The 23,478-nt window shown below is 40.8% G+C and overlaps 1 protein-coding gene across 1 annotated transcript in view; it reads left to right on the top strand.

The window, feature by feature from the left end:
• Window positions 1–23,478, top strand: part of TMEFF2 (transmembrane protein with EGF like and two follistatin like domains 2) — a 231,547-nt gene that overhangs the window by 109,454 nt on the left and 98,615 nt on the right. The window contains exon 5 of the mRNA XM_036319553.1: window positions 21,210–21,306. Coding sequence (XP_036175446.1) covers window positions 21,210–21,306 — 97 coding nt within the window. The remainder of the gene's footprint in view (window positions 1–21,209; window positions 21,307–23,478) is intronic.

Genomic DNA, 23,478 nt, shown 5'->3' with positions numbered 1-23,478 from the left:
TTTATTAATAAACAGTAACAACATGATATAACAACAACAGCCCTGACCGGTTTGGCTCAATGGATAGAGTGTCGGCCTGCAGACTGAAAGGTTCCCGGGTTCGATTCTGGTCAAGGGCATGCACCTTGTTTGCGGGCACATCCCCAGTAGGAGGTGTGCAGGAGGCAGCTGATCAATGTTTCTCTCTCATCGATGTTTCTAACTATCTCTCTCCCTTCCTCTCTGTAAAAAATCAATAATAAATATATATATACATAACAACAATGATATGATATAAAAACAAGAACATGATATAAAAACAACAAAAACATGATATATAAAAACAACATTGATACAATGACTGATAAATTGATTAAACTTATTCTGATATCTCCCTGTATATCACATTAAGAGTAAACACACTTTCAGAGTGCTTGACTAATTTCCCTAGTGATGAAGTATTTACAACTTTAACGTCACATGCTTTTAGAACTCGAGAGAAAGCAACATGTAACTGACCATGTCCGAACACAGGTTCAGGTAGGAATATTCCTATTCTGTCTAGAGTTTGTCCTTGTGATTTATTAATTGTCATTGCAAATGCTGGCATCACAGGAAACTGTCTTCAAATTAATTTAAATGGGAGGCCAGTGTCAGATGGGAACAAATCAATTCTTAGAACAACCTCTCCTTCTGCAGATCCTGTTAATACTTCAGCTTCGATAATGTTAGGTCGCAATCTTTTGATAATAAATCTAGTACCATTACAAAGACCCCATTTACTATTAAGATTTCTCAGTAGCATGATGATTGCACCTACTTTCAATTTTAATTTATGACACGGCATTCTCGAAGGTGTAATACTATTAAGAAATTTGATGGGAAAATTTTCCTTTTTGGCATCATCCATTGAATCGATGGAATCATCACTCAAATAGGTGTGAAAATTTCCATCGAGTATATCCAAAATTCCTTCATTTAATTTATGAACGTGCTCTTTTTTAGGACAAAGAATTGCACGTTTAGATATATTTTTAATATTATTTATAGATATAGTTTCCAAAGTTAGCTTCAATAATAGATCCATTACAGATCATTTCACGGGGGATTTCAATAATACCCATTCCTAAATGAAAACTGCTATCAAGTTTGCCATCTCCAAGTTTTACTATTTACTATAAGTAGAATCCTCTGTTTTCACATTTGTTTTAAGAGACAACTTTCTGAAACATCTCCAAACACTACAGTACTTTAAACTCGTTTGTACTATGGCTGATCGCATAGCATGCGGTACAATACTGAGACATTGTCGAAAATCCCCTCCGAGAAGGAGAACTTTCCCACCAAATGCAACATTCAAATTTGTAATTTCTCTTAGTAATCTATCTGTGGTGTTTATAGCATGACTGGATGCCATGGTGTATTCATCACTAATGAGAAGTTGGGCCTTTTTAATGGTTTTCGCAATTTCACTCTTTATATTGAGTCTAGAAATTGAAGTTTCATTTAATGGAATTGGTCATTTATATTGGGAATGAAAGGTTCTTCCATCGAGAAGTAAATTCGCAGCAATTCCTGTAGACGCTGTGGGTAAAACAGTACCACCACGACCTCTAATATAATGTATTAAAACTTTATAAAGATATGTTTTTCCACTACCACCTGAACCATCCAAGAAAAAGCACTTGGGGTGTACAGTTTGATCTTTGATGGCGGAAGTTATAATCCGAAAGGCTGCCAACTGTTTATTGTTCAGAGAATTTATCAAAACCTCTGCCTGTTGTTGCTCGTACGATTCATCACATATAGTTGTATTTGTTAATAAAGGGTAGTCTGGAAGTTTGAAATGGGAACATTTCATTCCATGCAATGTGAATACTTCTTGAATTATTCGTTAAGGGCATGCATTTCACAGTTCACACAGACACCTTCTCTTCAGTGTAATTTCCAACAAAAATATTCAATAAAATGAAATTTATTCTCATCCCATAATTTGTCTGCATCAGAAGGACATGCAAACACTCATATATATGCAAATAGTTGCCGTAGTTGTTTGGGCATATTAAGGATGATTGTATCGTCAATCGTATCTTTCCAGATAGTGTCGTCGATTAATAATCCTCTATGTTTAGCAGCTTCATGAAATGTATCATAAATTACACCTCCTACAGTTCGCAGATCAGCAAAAATTATCGCACCTTTTACATGCAGAAGCAAGCGTCTAAGGTAATACTGTTCTGGTTCTCTAAAGCTCACCATGAACAGTCCACCTAATACTTTATTCCCGTCCTTTTGACGTTTTCTCCACGGAGAATTATTAAACACATAATGCTGTGGAATCTTCCAGTAATAATGATTACGCGCATTGGAATCTTCTCTATTCAATAAAAACCAAGCCATCAAAGTCAAGTTATGCCTTCTAGCCCTATCTAACTTCAGCAAAATCGTCGGTATGAAAATACTAATTCTGATCATTTGGCAAATGAATACCTAATCTTGTGATTGCATGAGATTGGTCATGCATTCACGTTGCAAAAAGTCTCCAGACAGCCTCAGGAGCACTCACATACCTAGAGTCAATGAAGTCCTGTACTTCATCATGATTGATAATATTTTTTTCAGAAATTTGAATATTTGCACAATTGTGCCCTTTATAGACATATTTGAATAAATATTTGATGCGCTTAATCGATGCACAGACTTCAACAGTTATATGACAGTTATATTTAAGGCACAAATAAGGGTTATAAGGGACAACAGCCAATTCCGGGAGGAATGGGGCTCCCTCCTCCCTGCTGTCAGGGTCAGGGGTGCGGGTGAATGGGATTCGGGGCTGTCAGTCCCGACAGCAGGGTCTGGGTCAGTGCTCGTCATAGCTACCAGCTGGTGGTCTGGTCATTGGTCGTTCTGTTCACTATGCCATAATGGTCGCTGGGCTTTTATTATAAAGGATAGTTGAAATATTTATTGCTGTCAAAAGAAATTATAGAGCAGCAAAACTGGCCATTTAAGTTGCTGTGTATAAAATCTGTGCAGTGGCTGTGCATCTGGAAATACCAAATTGACTTACTTTCTCTACCTCAGTATCAGGCTCACAAAAGTGTCTGAGAAATGTGTGCTGCATGAGTTTCTTAATGACTGACTATAGAAAGCCTATATGACATTAAATAGTTTTGTCATAATATGATCTAATTTATACTAATTAATATACCCTACGAATTCGTGCATGGGTGGGGTCCCCAGGGGGATGTGGGGAGCCAGGACACAGTAAGCCCTCCAGGCGGGCAGTGGGGCGCCCTTGCCAGCCCAGGATCCAGATCCGTCCTGCTCACATTTGCGCCAGTTGTCAGGAGCTTCCTTGCAGAACATCTCGGGAAGGGAAGCGGCCGTGGTGCCCAAGGCCAACTTCCAGGAGACCCGGTGGCGCTGTCGGAATCGTGCCAGCGGCACTGGTCCAGCGGTGCCTGGCCCGTTCTCCGGAGATTGGACCTGCAAGACTACTGAGGGAGTGGCTACCACCGGGCTGATGGTTGGCGAGGACGGCTCTGTCAGCTGAGTGGTGCTCCCGCTGTGGGAGCACACTGACCACCAGGGGGCAACTCCTGCGTTGAGCGTCTGCCCCCTGGTGGTCAGTACGCGTCATAGTGACCAGTTGTTTCAGTCATAATGGCCGCTTAGGCTTTTATAGGTAGATGATAGATAGATGATAGATAGATAGATAGATAGATAGATAGATAGATAGATAGATAGATAGATAGATAGAGAAGATTACTCCAAAGCATATGCAATCATTGTTTGACCATTTGTAAAATTGTCTTACTTCCCCCAACCTCGGCTCTGTCACTGTCATCAGCATCATGCTTTTGTGCAAGGCAGGGGACAGTTCTAAAAATACTGTTGAGATGCCTTGGGTCAAGGGAAGTTAGTCAAATAGACTTTCTATTTACATTGGTATCTCACGTTTACGTATTTTCCTGTCTTCCTAAGCAGTATTTTTGCAACATGATACGCAAGTACCTGGCAATTCAAATGCTTTAGGTCTTTAGAAGCTAGTAAACCAATGAAGAATTTATTTTTAAAAAGCTGCTCAAGGATAGATGAAGAAATGACTGAGTCGTATAAAATTGGGAGAGGAAGGAAAAATCATTTTAACTTTTTATTTATTTGCATGCATATCAGCAAGGCTCTGTTGCCATAACAGCGAAACAAAATAATACAGTGGTTCAGAAGGTAAGTTTATTTTGCCTCTCACCTTGCAGTCCAGGCCTGCAGGGACCGTGAACAGTTTTGCTGCACGTGACCAGAGGCCCAGGCTTTTTGGTTTGTTGACCTGCAATTCCCTAAAACCAGGGGTCAGCAAGCATTTCCTGTAAATGGTGAGATGGTAAATATTTTAGACTTGATGGACCATCTATGGTTTTCATCACATACTCGGCCTCTTTTCATTCTTTTCACAGTGCTTTACAAAGAGGAAATCCATTCTTAGCTTACAGAACATACAAAACAGGCCACAGGCCAGCTTTGGCCTGTGAGCTGTAGTTGGCTAACCGCTTCTTTAAGTGGATTTCCTGCGTATTAAAAGCTTAGTCAAGGCCACATCAATGTGCAGATTTGGGGAACAAGAAACAGTGGAAGTAGAAAGCGAGCAATTTCCTCTTCAGGAAGCGAGGCACGGTTATCCACATCAGTACCGTCTATCCCACTGCCAGGCACTTAGCTGCAAGGCCATGCCCAGGCCCAAGACGGGCTGGCACATGAAGTCTCATGTTTCCACGTAGCCTGCTAAAACCCTGTTACTGTGTGTGTCAGATCAGTCCTCTGGGAAGAAACACTGAGACACATTTAGCGTGCAAACGCTTTATTGGGAGAGTGAGAGAGAAAATGTAGAGGAAGCAGACTGGGGCTGACCAAGCCCTCAAATTGGAACTTGTGGAAGAAAATAGGATGGGAAGCAAAACAGGGTGGAGCAAACCTCAAGCCAAGATGTAAATCTGGCCAAAAATAAATAGGTCGAACCTCTACGCATCCCCGGAGAAAATATTGCCCTTTAGGGGAGTCTGGTAAGTGGGGCCAGAATCGCTGGACCCTGGAGTCCCACTGCGCTCACTCTTTGGTTGTGGCTGCACAAAAGGAAGTGGCCTGGGCTTGGCAGCTGCAGTCAACCTTGAAGTCACTACCAGCTGGAGGCTCCCAGCTCACTGCATGTTTTGCAGCTAAATAGCAAGTTCTTTCTTAAAATGAGGTCCGAGGTGGGTACCGCAATAGCTGCCATATTATGCAGGAAAGGGAGAATGGATTTAAGGAACACGAGTAGCTGACACAGTGTATAGATCTATATCTAGATCTCGCTCTCTGTACCCACACAGATCTCATTAGTAGGAACAGAATACAAGGAGTACTGAGTCAGCAACTGGATGGATCTCGCTAAACCTGCCAAGAGGAAGACAGTGTCACCGCAGGTAGCGCCATACCTACTCTGAGTTTAACCAACATTTATAGATATTTTTCCTCTTTTCAGACCAGAATTCAAATATTTGGTTATAGGATCCACTTCCTTGTCAGATTTATGATTTACTTTTTTTTCTTTATAAGCTGACACTGCATGGAATATGAAGTGAGATTCTACTGGGGAAAAAATGAGAAAGAGCTAATGAGGGCCCCATACAAGTCACCACAAGCAATCAGGACTCTGGATATAGAGCCACAGCAAGGTTAATGGTCCTGATTCACATCAAAGGCACTTCTGCGGTGTATGTCTAGCCCCCCCCCCGGTAAAAACTCTGACTCTCCATGACTATACAGATCCAATAACTGAAAGTAATTCAGATGAAAGGGAATAGAAAAGATAGAGTTAAATCTAAATATTTTTATCTAGATTCAGTAAATGAATTTAGTGAAGAAATAGCTCACAGTCTGGGAAGGTCAAGAATGATAATTTCTATCATTCATTGCAGGTCCTAATAAATGTCTTTGCACATGTTGCATCCAATCTTGGCACATCTGGAAATGGCTGTCATTATTCCCATTGTGCAGATGATGGAAGAAAGGCTTAGAGAGCGTCAGTCATCATGCAGAGGCATCTGTATGACTCTTACAGACTTCAGCTGGCGTCAAACACACCCCCATGATCCCAGCACCTGTCATTTTTTATAATTGAATTAATTGGGGTGACATTGGCTAGTAAAATTATATAGGTTCCAAGTGCACCATTCTATAACATATCATTTGTATATCTGTGTGTTGACCCCAAGTCAAGCCTCCTTCCATCACGATTTTCCCCTATACCCTCTTCAAAACAGCACCCCGCCCCGCACCAGTAATCGCCATGCTGTTGTCTGTATCTATGAGTTTTTTGTTGTTGTTATTGCTTAATCCCTTCACCTTTTTCATCCATTCCCACAACATCCCTCCTCACTGACGGCTGTCAGTCTGTTCTCTATGAGTCTGTTTCTGTTTTGTTTGTTATTCATTTTGTTCATTAGATTCCACATATGAGTGAAATCATGGGATGCTTGTCTTTCTCTGACTGGCTTATTTCACTTAGCATCATACTCTCCAGGTCCATCCATCCATGCTGTCACAATGGGTAGGGTTTCCAATAATGTCATTATTTCTCTGAAATGAACAATCTTTTGGGATAACCATTCATTTTCTCTTCTTAAGAGGGTTTTTCCTTTAGTCATATTTGGAAATGATTGCTTTTGCCAATGGGCTTTAGTCCGGTACAAATTGAGGTGAGAGAATTTTGTGCAGAGCTGTTTAATGCAGACTCTCTACTTTTTGCTGCTATTTATTTTTGGAGTTCTTGAACTTGGGGCCAGATTTAGCTTAGTAAAAATATTTAAATCCTATTTTGAAATACATGTTTTATTAAAACCTCTTTCTTATAAGAAGTCAGAAAGTTGTGCTTACATGTGCGTGTCTGTAGTCAAACTTGAGAACAATAAGCCTTAATATTCACACCTTTCTGTATATTGTCACACTTCATTATGTAATTGACATTCCTCATTCTTGCCCTAATTATTGCCTGATCTAATGATCAAGAAGTCGAAGAAAGACATCCTTGAAAGGTTAATAAGCCATCCAGAAAATTAGATTATCACGATCAAACCTTAATGATTATTATTTCTCATTATTTTAGATCACCTGAAAAGTTGGAGGAAGAAAAAGAATTGGCATCATTGGGCAATTATACTTGTAGTTTTCCACAGTAGATTTTACAGATGATCAGCAGTTATAAATTCTCCTCATATCTAAAACCAGAATTTTTTTATAAATTATGCTATCATTATTATAGTAATGAAAGCCGTGTATTTGATCATCATCATAATGGAGTACTTGAGGCATTTTCTCCTTTGCTAATTGACAGTTGGTCAGTTAAGAGGCGCTTTTCACGAAATCTTCCATAACCCTAAGGGTTTGAAATAGCTTCTAATAAATGCCTGAGCAGCTCCCCTAGATTCTTAAGTGCATTTGCTAAAGCTCCCAACTGCTATTTTCCACCTTCTGGTCAGCAAATGCCTTTGATCAGTCATCTAGCTGCCTTTCTTGCTTATGTCTATCCGTCTCAAGCCTTGTAACCCTACTCATCAGCACGATGACACATTACTATTTAGATACCATTTTCTGATGCCAGATTTCTCTGAGAGAGAAAATGAAATGCAAAGAGCAGGAAAGGGGTCAAATGGTAGCTCAGCTCGCCCTGTTGGGAGAATTGTGAGAGGTGGTGTGTGATCAGAAGACTAGGCCTTGAGTTTGCTCCTCGCTCTCACCCTAATGACACGCCTGGGCACTTCTGGTCAGACTTGTTTGCTCAGGGGCTGCTCCATGCTCACCACATGCCACCCACCATTGGGGGTGTGGCCCCAGAGCCCAGGTTCCACAATATCAACGCCCAGTGACGTAAAATCGGTTCCTTCAATTCCACTCCCTCTCTTCACTTCCTAACGACATGCCTGTACTGGTGTAGGGGAGTGAATTGGACTAAATGAGTAGATTAACTTACTGATTTTTAAAAGAGAAAGCATGCAGTCTTAAATTACTTAAAAAATGATTTAAAGTGTTTCCTCACAATAGTCTGATCTCCATGATGCAGAGATTTTATTTAGTTCACAACTTGATCCCAATTACCACCACATAGTTGGTACTCAGTGAATGTTGGTAAAATGAATTAATATGCTAGAGAAATTGGTCCATGTCATTGAATTAATAATGTAATATCTAGTTTCATCGTGATTCCTTGGTGTCATTATGCTTGTAGATAAATAAACATTGAAATAAAATATTTTTACAGTGCAAACTCCCAAATATAGGGAATATGATTGATGTAAAATCTCTCTCTCTCTCTCTCTCTCTCTCTCTCTCTCTCTCTCTCTCTCTATATATATATATATATATATATATATATATGTGTGTGTGTGTATGTATATATATATACATATATATAATATTTCCTAAGTGCCTACTGTGAGCCAATTAATATGTGGGTACTAGGGCACAAAGCAAAATAAAGCAGTTCCTACCCACAGAGAAACCATAGAGGTAATTCCTTTCATCTTCCCTGTCTTAACTTATGTACAGACTACAAAGTCAAAAGTGTAAAGAATAAAATGGCATCTTCAGCATCTCCTACAGTATTTGAATTAACTTAGAAAAGTGAGCAATTGAAAATGTCCTTTCCACCAGCTGAGGGTAGCTTTCGCAATGTGTACTCCAGGGTTTAAAATAAATATTTTGCAATTAGGGTGAAATATGTTAGTGACAGCTGCAGAGGCTGAAGGCTTCTATTTGCTCAGATTCTCATTTATCTCCCAAATACCAAGGTAATGGCAGATCCCAGCTTATCGCTGCTTCTAGACGTGAACACAGAATTAAGTCTTTATGTGCCTTTGTTCGGCTTTTATCTCCCTCCTTAAACTCGGGTGATGAGGGTCCTGTTGGTGTCAGTTAGGAAGGTAATCGCCTGGTAGGAAACTTTCAGCCACCAAAAATGAGATCTGGCCCGTTGCAAATAGCACACTGCTCAAGACTCCCGTGCAGACCTGGTTTAAACTCACATGGCTAGTGTGTATGTGGAGGGGCTAGGCCCCCATGTAAAGATAACAGTTTTACAAGGAGACACACTAAGTAGATTGTGTATATCGGTGCTGTACTCCAAGCACAATAATTACCTCAGTGTATGAGGCTGGCACACTAGCCCGCACCAGAAACATAATGGCAAGTGGCCGCCAGCGCCTTGGACGAGGACAAATAGGCATCATCATAAACACACGTACCCTGTGGTGCCTAGCTGCGTGCATGGGGTCTGTTGAGCTTCAAGACACAGCAATACCAATGCTCCTTATCAGGGTGTTTAGAGAGTGAATTGGAAGATGGGTGTGTGTGCGTGTGTGTGTGTGTGTGTGTTTTGTTTTGTTTTTAAGCACTTAAGGCCTTCTGTTTTGTTTTGTTTTTGTGTATACATGTGTGTGTGTGTGTGTGTGTGTGTGTGTGTATATATATATATAGTTAGCATGCCTGCCTCATACACAGATCCGCTGGGGATCTAGCTGTAACCCGGGCATTTTCCCCAACCGGGAATCAAACCATGACCTCCTGGTTCATAGGTCGATGCTCAACCACTGAGCTACACCAGCTGGGCAAGAAGGTAGCTATGTTTTAAGCACTTGAGATAGAGTAAGAATACAAGGTTTATTAATTACGAACTCCTGTTGTGTTTAATTGTTCATCAAGGTACATCATATGCCAAAATGGCACACGTAGTCACACCACACATGTGCATGTATCGTGATAAAAAATTCCCCCCACCTCCTGGGAAGATGAAGATGGCGGTCACACGGGGTCCTATTTCCTATCGGCTGCAACACCCTAAGCAGAAGCGCTGAGTCCTGAGGACTGTCATGTGCTGTGTTTGAGCTGAACCTTTCTGGGCAGCGCTGTCCGAGGGAACTCGGTGTGGGTGAGATGCCCCATGTCTGCGCTGTCCAATACCGCAGTCACCAGCCACATGTTGCTTTCAATTTCTTGAAATGTAGCGAGTGCAACTGGGAACCTGGGTTTGTAATTCCATTTCATTTTAATGAATATGATGTTAAGCAGCTACCGGTGGCTGCTGGCTACCCTGCTAGACAATGCAATTTTTAGAGCATCTGCCTTCTAATCTTTGTAAGACTTGTCTTTTATAGTAGACATTTAAAAGATTGCTTTCAGTCAAATATTAGGCAAAAAGATATATAAAATAAATGTTGATTCATCATCATTCAATAAACATTTATAGAATAAAGACAATCCCACCGAGTTGGATTTTTTATGTTGCAATAAAATTCCTCCGAGGAATTTAGAGACGTAACTCAGTCCATTCCCAGCCTTCTCACTGCCGCCTTTTCCTCAGCAGCTCAGGGTTTGTAACTTGTGGTTGCGAGTGTGAAAGCCCAAATAGTGTTTGCTTAGGTGGGTCCAGCCTTCTCAGAACTGGTAGCAGAAACTTAAGGCAGCTCCTAGTCAGGCTTGGACATGCCACCCCAAGCAACATGATAACGTTCCCATGGAGACCGGAAGAAAGATTTGATGTCCAAAAGCAAAGACAGGAGGCAACGACAGGCCTCCCTCCTGGCTGCCCACTCTCACTTCTCTGATGGGTGATCTCAGAGGGCCTTTCAGACACCGAGCCATCAGAGTTATGCTGCCGGATGATAAGAAACCTTCAGTGATGCCTAAATCTTCTCTTGCCACTGGGAGTTTTGCCTGTTCTGAAATAAAGAACATTTTTATATATGGTATTTCTATCTAGAGAGTTATAGGAATATTCAGAAAAGATTCACAGACTTCAGGCAAGTGCGTACTGACACGGTCCTTCAAACCGCCCGGTATTTTCCAAGACTCTGTTAGACAACCCTTTATTTTTATTTTGTTTCTCAAAGGGTGACGGAGTGGCTAAAATCATAGCCTGAGAAATCCATTCATCTTTTCATTAACATTTGTTTTCTTGTACTTTGTCTTGGAGACAAACCAACAAATGAGGAACGGTGTTAATTTGATCTCGGGAGAAATCCTAGGTGTGGATGTTGTATGATGGAACAGGTGCACGAGACAATCTTGTAGGGCTTCTTATATACATTTCTGTGCTCCAGATACATTTCTATGCAACTGGCTTCTTCATGTTACTGAAGTTCTTGGGCCTTTTAATGAGGTTAAACCCAAGCAATCTCTTTTTTAAAAAAGGTGACATCCTTCCCGGTTGCATTAAAGTGACTGAAACTGCTTTTAAAACACTCACTGAAAGCGGCCCCCGGCCCGGACCTCGCGCGTGGCTCGGGCACCATCCACGCTGCCCCTCCCACGCGGTGCCGGCTAGAAATTCTCCCCCGGAATGTTTTCCATGTCTTCGCACGCGCCCCTCTGGCCACAAACAAAGCACCGCCTCCGCCACCTGGCCCTCTTAGAGTCCAGCTAAGCGACATGGTTTTGTTGGTTTCTTTTAAAAAAATTCCTTTTAGGCAAAGCGAGCCCCTGGGAGGCCCCGTGGGAGCAGAGGAGGGAGGGAACTTGCCACGGAAGAGCCGGGGTTTGGGGGGTGCGCTGGGCATGCGGTTTAACATCCGGGGAAGAGCCTCCTCGTTTTGCTCCCCGTGTTTGGTGAAAACTATTTCGCTATGGAGGGGGTTTTTCTCAAAAACTGCCGTCAAGAAGTCATGGGGCCCTGTCCGCTGCCTCATGCTTGGCACATTTCGGAAGAGACGGTGTTGGTACAATTAATACCTTTCCCACCGCCACCCCTTCTCTCCCATTAAGGTTTCGGTCCATCCCAGTGCGTGTCCAGCCACGTAATTCCCTAAGAACGCGGCTTCAGAAGCACGAAGGAACGGCGGTTGCGTACAGAGACCAAATTAGTTGCTACATATCAATATTTTGCAATGTTGGCTTTCAGTATTTTAATTCACTACCATTTTCTTTGACTCGCACTATATGTATTTCAGAGAAAGAACCCCCACTCATTTTATCTGATCTAAAAATACTAATATGGCCCCAACCGGTTTGGCTCAGTGGGTAGAGCATCAGCCTGCGGACTAAAGGGTCCCAGGTTCGATTCCAGCCAAGGGCACATGCCTGGGTTGCGGGCTCAATCCCCAGTAGGGGGCGTGCAAGAGGCAACCGATCAATGATTCTCTCTCATCATTGATGTTTCCATGTCTCTCTCCTTCTCCCTGCCTCTCTGAAATCAATAACGAAATATATTTTTTAAAAAACAACAACAAACAAATACGCAAGACAACCCAAGTAGCACGGGGCGGTGCAGAAGGCTGGGCGTGGCGTGACGTGGGGCGGGAGGCGGAACGTATTTTGAGATAGAAACTGCTTGTCCATTGGGCGATGCCCCCGGCCAGCCACGGTCTGACTGTGTGTCACGCGGCTTTGAGGCATTAAAAGCGTGCATGGGAACACCGTTGTTGTTTTTTTAAAAACCAGTAACTATTAGGAAATATTCCTTGTGTGCGCTAATGAAATAAAATCGGGCCTATTTAGAGACACACACATGTGTATATTCCTGCACTTTTATGAGAGTGATTGTCAACATTAGCTCTCGTGAAAGAGTAGATAGAGTTAAGTTGTTTTAAATGTTCCAACAGTTTCCGCCTGTCTTCTGCCCAGTGACAACATGACAGCCCTTCAAACCTAATCTGTCCCTCCTTCACTTTCCCCCGTAAGGCCCTTCACTTCTTTCTTCACACTGCCCGCTTGAAACCACTGTCGGTGCACTCTGCCATTACCACTCAATAAAGTGCTTCTTACTCAGAACTCCTCCTCTTTGCTCGCATCCCCTTTCCTCATGCTTGAGGTCTGAGCTGCTGAGCTCCACATGACTGCCATTTTCCTCAGCCTGGAGCGAAGCAGGGCAAGCATCTCAGCTGGCAAAGGAGAAAGCTGGGGATCAAGAAAGAGCCGCGGCCACCCAAAGCCAGCTCTCCCAGCGGGAGGCCTGGATTGTGTCTACCGTGCAACGGCCTTCAGATTACTTCATGTCATTGTCAATGTTAAACACAGAATCAGATCTGCACTTCAATAAGATACATGGGAGATAGATTTAAAATAGGTGCATTTGAAAAGTAAATAAAAATAAACAAACAGATAAATACAATAGGCGCGTTTGCAAGTGTACCAGTCAGGTGGTAGAACCTTAAGCTCCATGAGTACAGTGGTGATGGAATGGGAAAATATTTAGGAAATAAAAATGACATGTGAGAAGTTACCAGAGTTCATAGACATTCTATCATAACAGATAGTCAGTAGGTTAGAGTTAACTCTACTGGCAATTTAGTCTTTATTTGATGATTCAAATAAAACTTTCTACATCACAAAATGCCTTGAGGTTATCAACACACCAAAAGTCATATACTAAAAGACATACAAACTGCAAATTAACAAAAGCATATCTTTAGTATTAGAGATTTGCTAATTAGAAGAATTAAACATAAAGTTGAAAAGCAATATATTAGTCTAAAAAGGCTGAGAAAGCCTCCGTCTTTCTTCATTCACATTCACTCTCCCACAGTATTTCACATCTCTCTCATCATATTCTCTCAGCTGATGATGTCCCTCTTGCTGAAGTACAAATACAACAGGGGCGAAAAAATGTAGCCGGGATCTGTCATCCTCCCTTTTCCAGTATCACCTCCCTCCTTCGCCTGTACACACATACTCTGCCGTCTCACCTGGAGGAGAAGATGTGTCCCTACCTGTAAGATCAACCACTTCACCTGTGTGCAAACCACAGCTTCCCAAGGGCATCGCTTCTGTGATTGTCCCCTTTCTCTCCTGCATCAGTTCACTTCTCTCTGCTCCATCATTTCTCTCAGCGGAAAATGGTGCCTCAATTCCACGCTTGCGTAAAAATATTTTCTTGATGCTACAGCCTTATCTAACAATGTCTCATTCTCTGTTCTCACCTGGACATTTGTGCAAAAGTGTCACCTGCATTTATTCTTTTCATTTACCAGCTTTTAGCCCATTCTCAGTTTCCTCACCATGCTTTGTAGTATCCCATGTACCCATGCCCGTGTTCATAATTTACCGATAAAAAATATATTTCTTATATTCTAGGAATCTAATAAGGAAAAAATAATCCTCATATATTTACATTCAATAATTCAAACTAATTAAACTGAGAAGAATACAAGTATTTTGGCTTATATTATCACATGATTGATGTGGTAGAGTTTCATGAATCTGGCAGAGTAACTCGCTCTGAGGAATTTTGCCCTGCATGGCATCAAGCTGAATAAACCTTTTCTCTTCTTTCTTTCCTTCCTTCCAACCTACCTTCTTTCTCTTTTTCTAATCAACTGAATATCTTCAGTTCTAAGTTAGAGTGAAATCAGTCAAACTTAAATGACAATAGAATTGTGTCTCAATATAGTAGCATTGTGTTAATCTTTTTATTATTTTTAGTTGTGTAGAAGATAAAATATATGTGATTTCTAAAGAAGCTTTGTTAAGCTCTAACAAACTAGCTTCATCATGAAAAATTAAATTTTCTGTAATGCTCCCTTTTGAGTGTTTAATATAAAATTACATTTCCTCAGTCTTGAAACTTGGTTCTTAGACTTTTCACGTGGCTTTAAACCATTATGGGAACATATCATTTTAGCCTTCTTTTAGTTTTTAGCATTTAAATCACTTAAAAATTAAAAATTAACAAGAGCTTTGTACTTCTTTTAATTCAAAAAACTAAGATAATGGGCTTTCCCCCTAAAGTCTGAGCACATATTACTGCATTGTGGCACTGACACATAAACAGACTGAATCTGTTAGTTTTGTAAGCGGCAGAGCTTGCTAAGTGTCTTGTTTTAGCATTTCAATAATAGAACAGTGCAATTATTATTCAAATGTCCTCACATTATAATATGAATAAAAGGAAAGTTTTTCTTATTGTTATTTTTCTTGGAAGTCGTATTAGTATTTCTAGGGAAATGTTGGAAAATGTAAAAGAGAGCATGATTGAGTCTCAAAAACAACAGCTTAGAATTGTCTGAGCCTCTAGACACTGTCAGCAGCTTCCATCATTTAGGTTCAACTTACACGTGGGAGAAGCATATGAGAGCCAAATTCTGCACACAAAGGCAAAGCCAACACGTTATCCAAATTAAAGAATGGAATCCAGCCCGTGTAGCTCAGTGGATGGGCGTCGACCTATGAACCAGGAGGTCACGGTTTGATTTCCAGTCAGGGCACATGCCTGGGTTAGGGGCTCGGATCCCCCAGTGTGGGGCGTGCAGGAGGCAGCTTATCAATGATTCTCTCACATCATTGATGTTTCTATCTCTCCCTTTCCCTTCCTCTCTGAAATCAATAAAAATATATTTTAAAATAGATAAAGAATGGAATGGAGAGTTTCGATGTAAAATTTTCTTTTCTTTAAGTGGAATTTTTTTCTTTATTGGAACATAAACTCAAAGTTCAGCTTTTGATGATAATGAAATAGTAATTTATGCAAGTTATTTAAGAATAAAAATTGCTATTTATTATATTTTATTATCAAAGTAATTTTAGTTACAACAGGTCATTGAATATCATCACTGATAAATCCTTTATCTATATAAATAAAGTGGAAAAATTAAAAGTCTACCAAGAATTAATTTAATAAAAAAACACTGACTACTAGATTAGTATTGATTCTAAAATAGAAAGAGAAAAATGCCTTCTAAACTTTGAAAAAATTAAGATTAAGGTCTTCATAAAATTTGTATAAATTTTTTTTCTTAACTTTGTAGTAATTTAAAGAGTATGGAACCAGTATCGATGGGTCATATTTAAGCTTAGAAATCTCATTCTCTTTGTGGATAAAATCTGATAATTTCTAGGACCACCTACTTTATTTCAGGCACGATGCATGTAGAGGTTTCTATTCATTTATGTTTGTACTGTTAAATGGTTATTCTCTGCTTAATTTGAATGGCACCTTATATATCTACACAGAGGAAAAAAGTGGGAATCATGCAGAGACTGGGAGAGGTAGTGTTCTTTTGGGAAAAATGAAAATCTAATAGAAGAAACACCTTAAATATTGTACAATGCATGCTAGTGTGGAAAAGAAGTAGTAAAAGTTTGAAGGAAGACTGGAGAAAATTAAAAGCAGATCTAAGGTTCTGTAGAAACGTAGTGCAATCAAAATGATGTGAGAGTATGTTTTCTTAGAAGTTATTGATAATATTAACTCAGGTCTCATTAGCCACCCCTCACTAGGTAAAGCCATAGTCACAGATGGCCTCAAAGCCACAGAGGCTTGCAGTGTCGGTGGCAACAAGTCTTGCTCCCGTGGCTGGGGCCAGTGGGGCTCAGCTCTGCGCATCTTCTCCGTCTGGATTGGCTGAAGGAACAGCTCTTATTCTAGAATGTGTCTTTTTATGCAAAGGGAAAGGGCAGGAAAGTAGAATTCCATGTGATGGCTTTTCTGCAGCTTCTCACTTCCACTCTTTTTCAGTAGCAAAAGGAAAGCATGAGACCAACGGTGATAGCATGGAACTCAAATCATATGGCTGTGGAGAGGAACTTACAATGATTTATTGGAGAGAGTGGAAAAATAATTAGAAAAGTGATGTAATCTACTGTCAGTGTCACGTGTCAGTACTGTCTTCCATGGAGAATGGGAGAGTACAGATAAGTCCTGAAAAGACAGAGCAAATGCATGTCAGAAGTCAAACACTCAGTTAACAGTCACAGGCTGGAGTCGTCATTAGTACTGACATCTCTGGCTTTTGCCATTGAATTGGCCCAGAAGGATAGGATGGCTGTTTAAGTAAAACTAACTTTAAAAGGGAACATGAGCTTTGCAGCTTAGATAGAAGTACTAATATGATATGTGACAATAAGAATGCAAAGAGTTGCCGAAACCGGTTTGGCTCAGTGGATAGAGCGTCGGCCTGCGGACTGAAAGGTCCCAGGTTCGATTCCGGTCAAGGGCATGTACCTGGGTTGTGGGCGTATCCCCAGTGGGAGATGTGCAGGATGCAGCTGATCGATGTTTCTCTCTCATCGATGTTTCTAACTCTCTCTCTCCCTTCCTCTCTGTAAAAAATCAATAAAATATATTTAAAAAAAAAGAATGCAAAGAGTGAACGGTGGTAATTAAAAATATATTGTCATAAAGCTCTGAAAGTGTTCATGAAGTAATGGCTTAGGAGAATTAAGGACACGTTGTCATTCTTAAAGCAACCACCCAAGTAATAACACAAGGATAACCCCAAGATTAATTACATTACAGTAAATGGGCTTCACGCCCTGATGAAATGCCAGCATATTCAGACAGAATAAAAGAGCAAGATCCAACTGTATGTCTCCAAGAAACACTTCTTTTAGTTTTCATTTCATGTTATTTTGTATGAGCTTCAGGTGCACAGCTAGTAGTTAGACCAGCAGTTCTCAACCTGTGGGTCGCGACCCCTTTGGCAGTCAAACGACCCTTTCACAGGGGTCGCCTAAGACCATCCTGTGTATCAGCTATTTACATGACGATTCATAACAGTAGCAACATTACAGTTACGAAGTAGCAACGAAAATAATTTTATGGTTGGGTCACAACATGAGGAACTGTATTTAAAGGGCCAGAAGGTTGAGAACCACTGAGTTAGACAATCATACACTTTGTAAAGTGTTCCCTCTGATATTCCCAGTCCCCCCCTGCCACCGTACATGGTTACTATAATATTATTGACCCTATTCCCTATGCTGGACTTTCCAGACCTGTGGCTGTATTGTAGCTACTGATTTGTCCTTCTTAATCCCTTCACCTCTTTCACCCAGTCCCCAAAGCCCCTCCCTCTGGAAACCATCGGTCCGCCATCTGTATCTGCGAGTCTGTCAAGTAACACACTTTAAACATGTTAACAAACAGGTCGGGTGTAAAAGAATAAAAATAATAAGCGAAAGAAAGCTGGTGTGGCTCTGAATATCAGAACAAAGCAGACTTCAGGATGACTAATGTTGCTAGAGATTCAAAGGGTGCATTTTATAATGAGAAAAGGGTCACTTATTTAAGAAGACATAAGACTACTAAATGTTTCTGCACCCAATATCAAAGCTCCCAAATACAAGGCAAAACAAAAGAGAACTAGAAACAATTTTACTTCGCTGATAGAGATTTTAACACTCCTTTCTCAGTAGTAGATCAATTGAAAAATCGGTACAGTTCCAGCTGATTTGAACAACACTAACCATCTACTTAAAGCTAATTAACTTTTATAGAAAATTGCTCCCCACAAGAGGTTACAACTTCTAACATGCCCATGAATTATTCAAGAAGGTGGACAATATTCCTCAGTCATAAAACAAGTTTCAATAAATAGCAAAGGACTCAAAGAGCATGTTCCCTAACCATAATAGAGTTACATTATAGATGAATAAAATAATACACTTTTTAAAACCCTCAAATATTTGGAAGTGAAAAACCACACTTACTAAATAATCCATGGAGTAGAGAAGAAATCTCAAAGGATATTACTATACTATATATATGATAGAAATCATAAAAGCACAATATTCATATTTGTGAGATGCAGCTAAAGCAGTCTTTACAAGGAAATTTATAAGTTTAAATATATATATTAGAAAATAAGAAAGGTGTCAAATTAAGTACTTCTTCCATTTTAAGAAACTATAAAAATAATAAATTAAACCCTGGGAATATAACACAAAGGAGATAAGAAGAGCAGAAATCAATAAAATAGAAAATTTAAATAGCTTTTATGAAGAATCAAATAATAATACTGTCATAGACAAACTCTCTCATGAAATAGGGGAAGTGGGAACACTTCCACCAACTCATATCATGAGAACACTTAGGTACTATATTGCAGTACAGCACATATATCATAGCACATATATATGATATGTACTATATGTAACTATTAAAAATGCTATAAATCTAATTATAATACCACTATCATCCATGTTAAAATATCATCCTATGAAGTATAGTTTATATTGTGTTCTTACTTTTGTGTATAATTGTGAGCGAGCACAGTTCCTCCCCTGGGTCACTTCCAGTAGGTCCCTAACCAAGGACCGCAGCTGCAGAAGAGTAGGGGCGGCCCCTAAGTGGCTGTAACTGTTCCTTAAAGACCTTCCCCTTGCCTTAGCATGTTTCCTGAGTGATGGGAAGTTTGAGTCTGGAAGCTGTGAATCTCGCTGACACTAAAAGGCTCTCCCATTAGCAGCTTCCGTGTTGCATTAATAATAAGAAAGGAATAAAGAGGCCAGCCTCAGCTGCTCAGTCTCCCAGGAGGGGAGGCCCCAGCCTCCTGCTCATCCCCAAGGCCCCCTCTAATGGTCTTGCCTGTATGAGAGTAACAGAGAGGATGCTAAGTGCTGTCTGTTTTCTCAGAGTTCAAAATCCCTTCTTACTGGGGAGGAACTCCTGTTCTTTTTTAAGACTTCCTAGTTATCATGAATACTTTTTTGATTGAAGTTAATCTGTCATAATTCATACCTTGATTAATTAACTAGAGGCCCGGTGCACGAAATTCGTGCACTTGGGAGGGTCCCTCAGCCTGGCCTACGCCCTGTCGCAGTCCGGGAGCCCTCAGAGGATGTCCAACTGTCAGGCATCCCTAGTACTGCCACAGAGGCAGGAGAGGCTCCCGCCACTGCCACTGCACTCGCCAACTGTGAGCCCGACTTGTGGCTGAGTGGCACTCCCTCTATGGGAGCGCACTGACCACCAGGGAGCAGCTCCTGCATTGAGCATCTGTCCCCTGGTGGCCAGTGTGCATCATAGCGACCAGTTGTTCCACCATTTGGTTGATTTGCATATTAGCCTTTTATCAGATAGGGTGTAAGTGCCAATTATCAAGTACAGGGAGAAATTGCTTTAGAAAAAATAAATCCATCTTTCCTGGAAAAACTGTAAAACAGAGTCCTCTCAGAGATGTCTCTTGTCTTTTGGGGGGAAAAATGTAATCACTTCTCTGCACAGCAGAAAATTAAAGAAAATCATGAATAAAGACCTTTGCTTTTGCAAATGTTAAAAACCCTTGTTAATAGACAAAGAAGAAACGATGAGAAAATATCTTATTCAAACGAGATGAGTAAGGCTGGATTTGTTAGGTTCAGGGTGCATATTAATGAATTATGTCTTTGTTAAAATTGTGTCTTTTGGGGGTTCAGAAAGATAGGAGCCCACGCCATACTTAACGGCTTGTGTTCCTTTTCTACTGAAAATGCATGGCCTGTAGAAGTGCACTTTTCAGATCTTCCTGGTGCAAACATCTGTGACCTGTGCAAGGAGTAAGAGTATCTATGCAGTAGTTAGGTGGTTGCAATTTTTCATCTACAAGCAAAACCATTTTTACTTTCAGCTATTTTTTAATTGGATAAACAATAATCCATCATCTCAAAAGTGTTGCTCAGATTTTCATTATTTGGACTGAAAATGCTAGAAAGTTTTCCTGGATTTATATTACTGTGCCCTGATTTTGCATGGTTAATTTTTATAGTTAGGCTATAAATTACATATTTTTGTACTTTTAATTTATGAGGAAGAAAGAACAATGTCAATAATCATCATCAATGACAATATATATTTTTAAAATGAAATATATGTTCATAACCCTCAGAGAAGGAATCACTATGATGGGCTCTGAACTATTTATGTAAGAATTAAGAAATTATTGTACAAACCAATTAAAAGCTGTTTTCTGGAAATTTATAATTAACATTTTTTTTCTTGTAAGTACTTAACATCATAAAGGAAGACAAAAAAGATACATCTAATAAGTCAAGGCTGCCCATTCAGGTTCTTAAAATTATGTATAAAAGCCTGTGGATGAAAAAGAAATCTACAACTTAGAACTGAGACAATGTTAGGTATCTCTTTACAGTCTGGTGGACACTAGATTTTTCCTCTAGGCAAGGAAAAAAATCTAAATCCCTTTTCATTAAATAACTCTTTCATGTGGTGTATTTATGAGCCAAGGAATTTTCATAAATCCAGTAGACCCTGTTAGTTGTTTTATGTTGCTTGTAAAAAGCTGAAATGTCCGCTACATGCCAATGGGGGGCATGTCATTGTTAGATTGTTTTTAAATTTAGGGAAGAATGGAGCTGAGTACGCCATTCGTATGAAGCCCTGGATAGCAAATAGGTCCATTGGGAAAGCAGCAGCTTTCTCATAGCCTTAGAGTTGTTGGTGTTCTGCACACTTGTCTGAATTAGTTTGTTCCCTTTTCTCTCTCCTGCAGTCCACGAAGGCTCAGGAGAGACCAGCCAGAAGGAGACGTCCACCTGTGACATTTGCCAGTTCGGTGCGGAATGTGACGAAGATGCTGAGGACGTCTGGTAATGCGCTCTCACTGATTCTTTTAAACAAAATCATGAAAGTTGATTTCCTTGTACTCCTTCCGGTATTTCCTGAAGAAGACAGGGCTGGCATTTCTTTTTCTTATCTAGTTCCTAAGGTGGGGCGGGCGGGGGGGGATATGAGGGCTATTGTAATGGCAGGAATTTCTGAAACTGAATTAAGAGTTGGGCTGGGCCAGCTGCCCTGCTTCGTTTGATAGGGTATAAAAAGATATCACAGAGACTCCCCAGGACTGTCAGGGTTAAGAGATGGAGAGAACAATCACATTTACCAGAACATCTCTCAAGAAGCATGGTCAGGAGGCAGTGGGCATCTGCTAATCCGCTTTTAATGGTGGGTCTGAGTGACCTCGGAGCTTTTACTGAGGGGTCTGCCTATGCGTGCTGGTAGCTGAACTGGGAAGATGGTAAAGCAAAGAATGACCTGAGCCGCCCTCTAGGATCAACTTCCCCTTCACCCAGCAGTACGCAGCTTCTCCTGTAAAGATACGCTGAAGCGATAATGAATATTATTTATTTTGAATGGGTCCCAAAGTGCTGGCCTTCTAGGGCATGAACATGTGTTTGGTTCTACCCTGATCATACCCAGAGTCGTGACCACCCCAGAGGAGGCCTTTGTGCTGTGATAGTGGAATGAGGCAGCCTCCCTCTCTCTCTCTCTCTCTCTCTCTCTCTCTCTCTCTCTCTCTCTCTCTCTCTCTCTCTCCCCTCTTCCTCCTCCCTTTCTCCCTCACAGGAAAACAGCCAAGTGTCCTTTGTTTTCTTCAAAATGCACCCATGCTTGCCTAGAGCTCTTAGCACTCATCTTGATCAAAGTGGCTGAGTGAATCTTACATGCTCTCACCAACAAAAGGAGTGGTGATTCTGTGACTGGATGGTGGTATTAGCTAACATGATGGTGGTAATCCTATCTATATATATAAAAGCCTAAGCTACCATTCAACCGTGCGACCGGTAGCTATGACACACACTGACCCCCAGGGGGCAGATGCTCAATGCACAGGCATGGATACATGGAAAAGACTGATGAATCTCAGAAGGTAGTTGGAAGTGGGGAGGGCAGGAAGAAATTAACCGAAGAACTTATATGAATATTAGAGGCCTGGTACACAGATTCGTGCACCAGTGGGGTCCCTCAGCCTGGCCTGCCGGGATTGGGCCTAAACCAGCAGTCCAACATCCCCCAAGGGGTCCCGGATTGCGAGAGGGCGCAGGCCAGGCCGAGGGACCTCACCTCTGCATGAATCCATGCACCAGGCCTCTATTTGCAATATAGAAGTGTAACAAATCACCCTGGTGTACATCTTAAACCTATACAATATTATATATCAACTAAATCTCAATTTTTAAAGAGTAATCATTTTGATCAAATTTTGTGGATGGAGGGGATAATTTAAGGGACAAGAAGAGGAAATGAAGGCAACATAATTTTGGCAAGAGTGAAACAGTCTGCACTTAAAATCTTTAAAACTATGTTTGAGTGCAGATGAAGTTGAGGATTCCAACGGAGCACACTGGGGCTCTCGGGGTAAATTAGTGATTGCGTATTGCAGAAAAGTGGGGCTTAGAATTTTACTTACGTCTCCCCAAATGCTTTAGGGCTCTGTATGTTAAGACACACTTCCAGGAAATATGCTTTTTAAAGATCTCATATTTAATGTTTGCTTATAACTGCATCTGTAGTTCAACATTATTTTTAAAGCTGTTAGAAATCTTGCTGTCAGTGATTTACTTTTTAAAAATTTACATGGGTCCCTAAGTTTTTCTTAAGAACTTCCATTCCCCTGGTTTCTCATCTCCTTAGTGATCATCTTGGTGACATAGTCCCCTTTACAAGTGCAAAGACTTAAGAGGTGAGTTGAGCGAGCAGGTGAAGATTACAGATTGCTTACTTCAGGCCGCTCATTTGTAGGCCTATTTCTCTCAGTTATCTTCAACTTAAGCCTGGGGGGGTCTTCCTTTATGATCTCACTCTATAGAGAGGGCAGCTGAGCTTTTCAGTGTTAAGTGGCAAGGCCAAGATGAAGCTCTGAGCTGAAAGTAACCAGAGGGCGTTAGCCTAACAGCTCAAACAAAGATGCAATTAAAACCTCATTGTTCCCTGTCCTGTCTGCAATCATGAGATGGCCAGATGGCAGGACGCAGGACCCA

Source organism: Myotis myotis, unplaced genomic scaffold (assembly GCF_014108235.1).
Source record: "Myotis myotis isolate mMyoMyo1 unplaced genomic scaffold, mMyoMyo1.p scaffold_m19_p_8, whole genome shotgun sequence".
Lineage (NCBI taxonomy): Eukaryota > Metazoa > Chordata > Mammalia > Chiroptera > Vespertilionidae > Myotis > Myotis myotis.
This window is presented reverse-complemented; position numbering and strand designations above follow the sequence as displayed.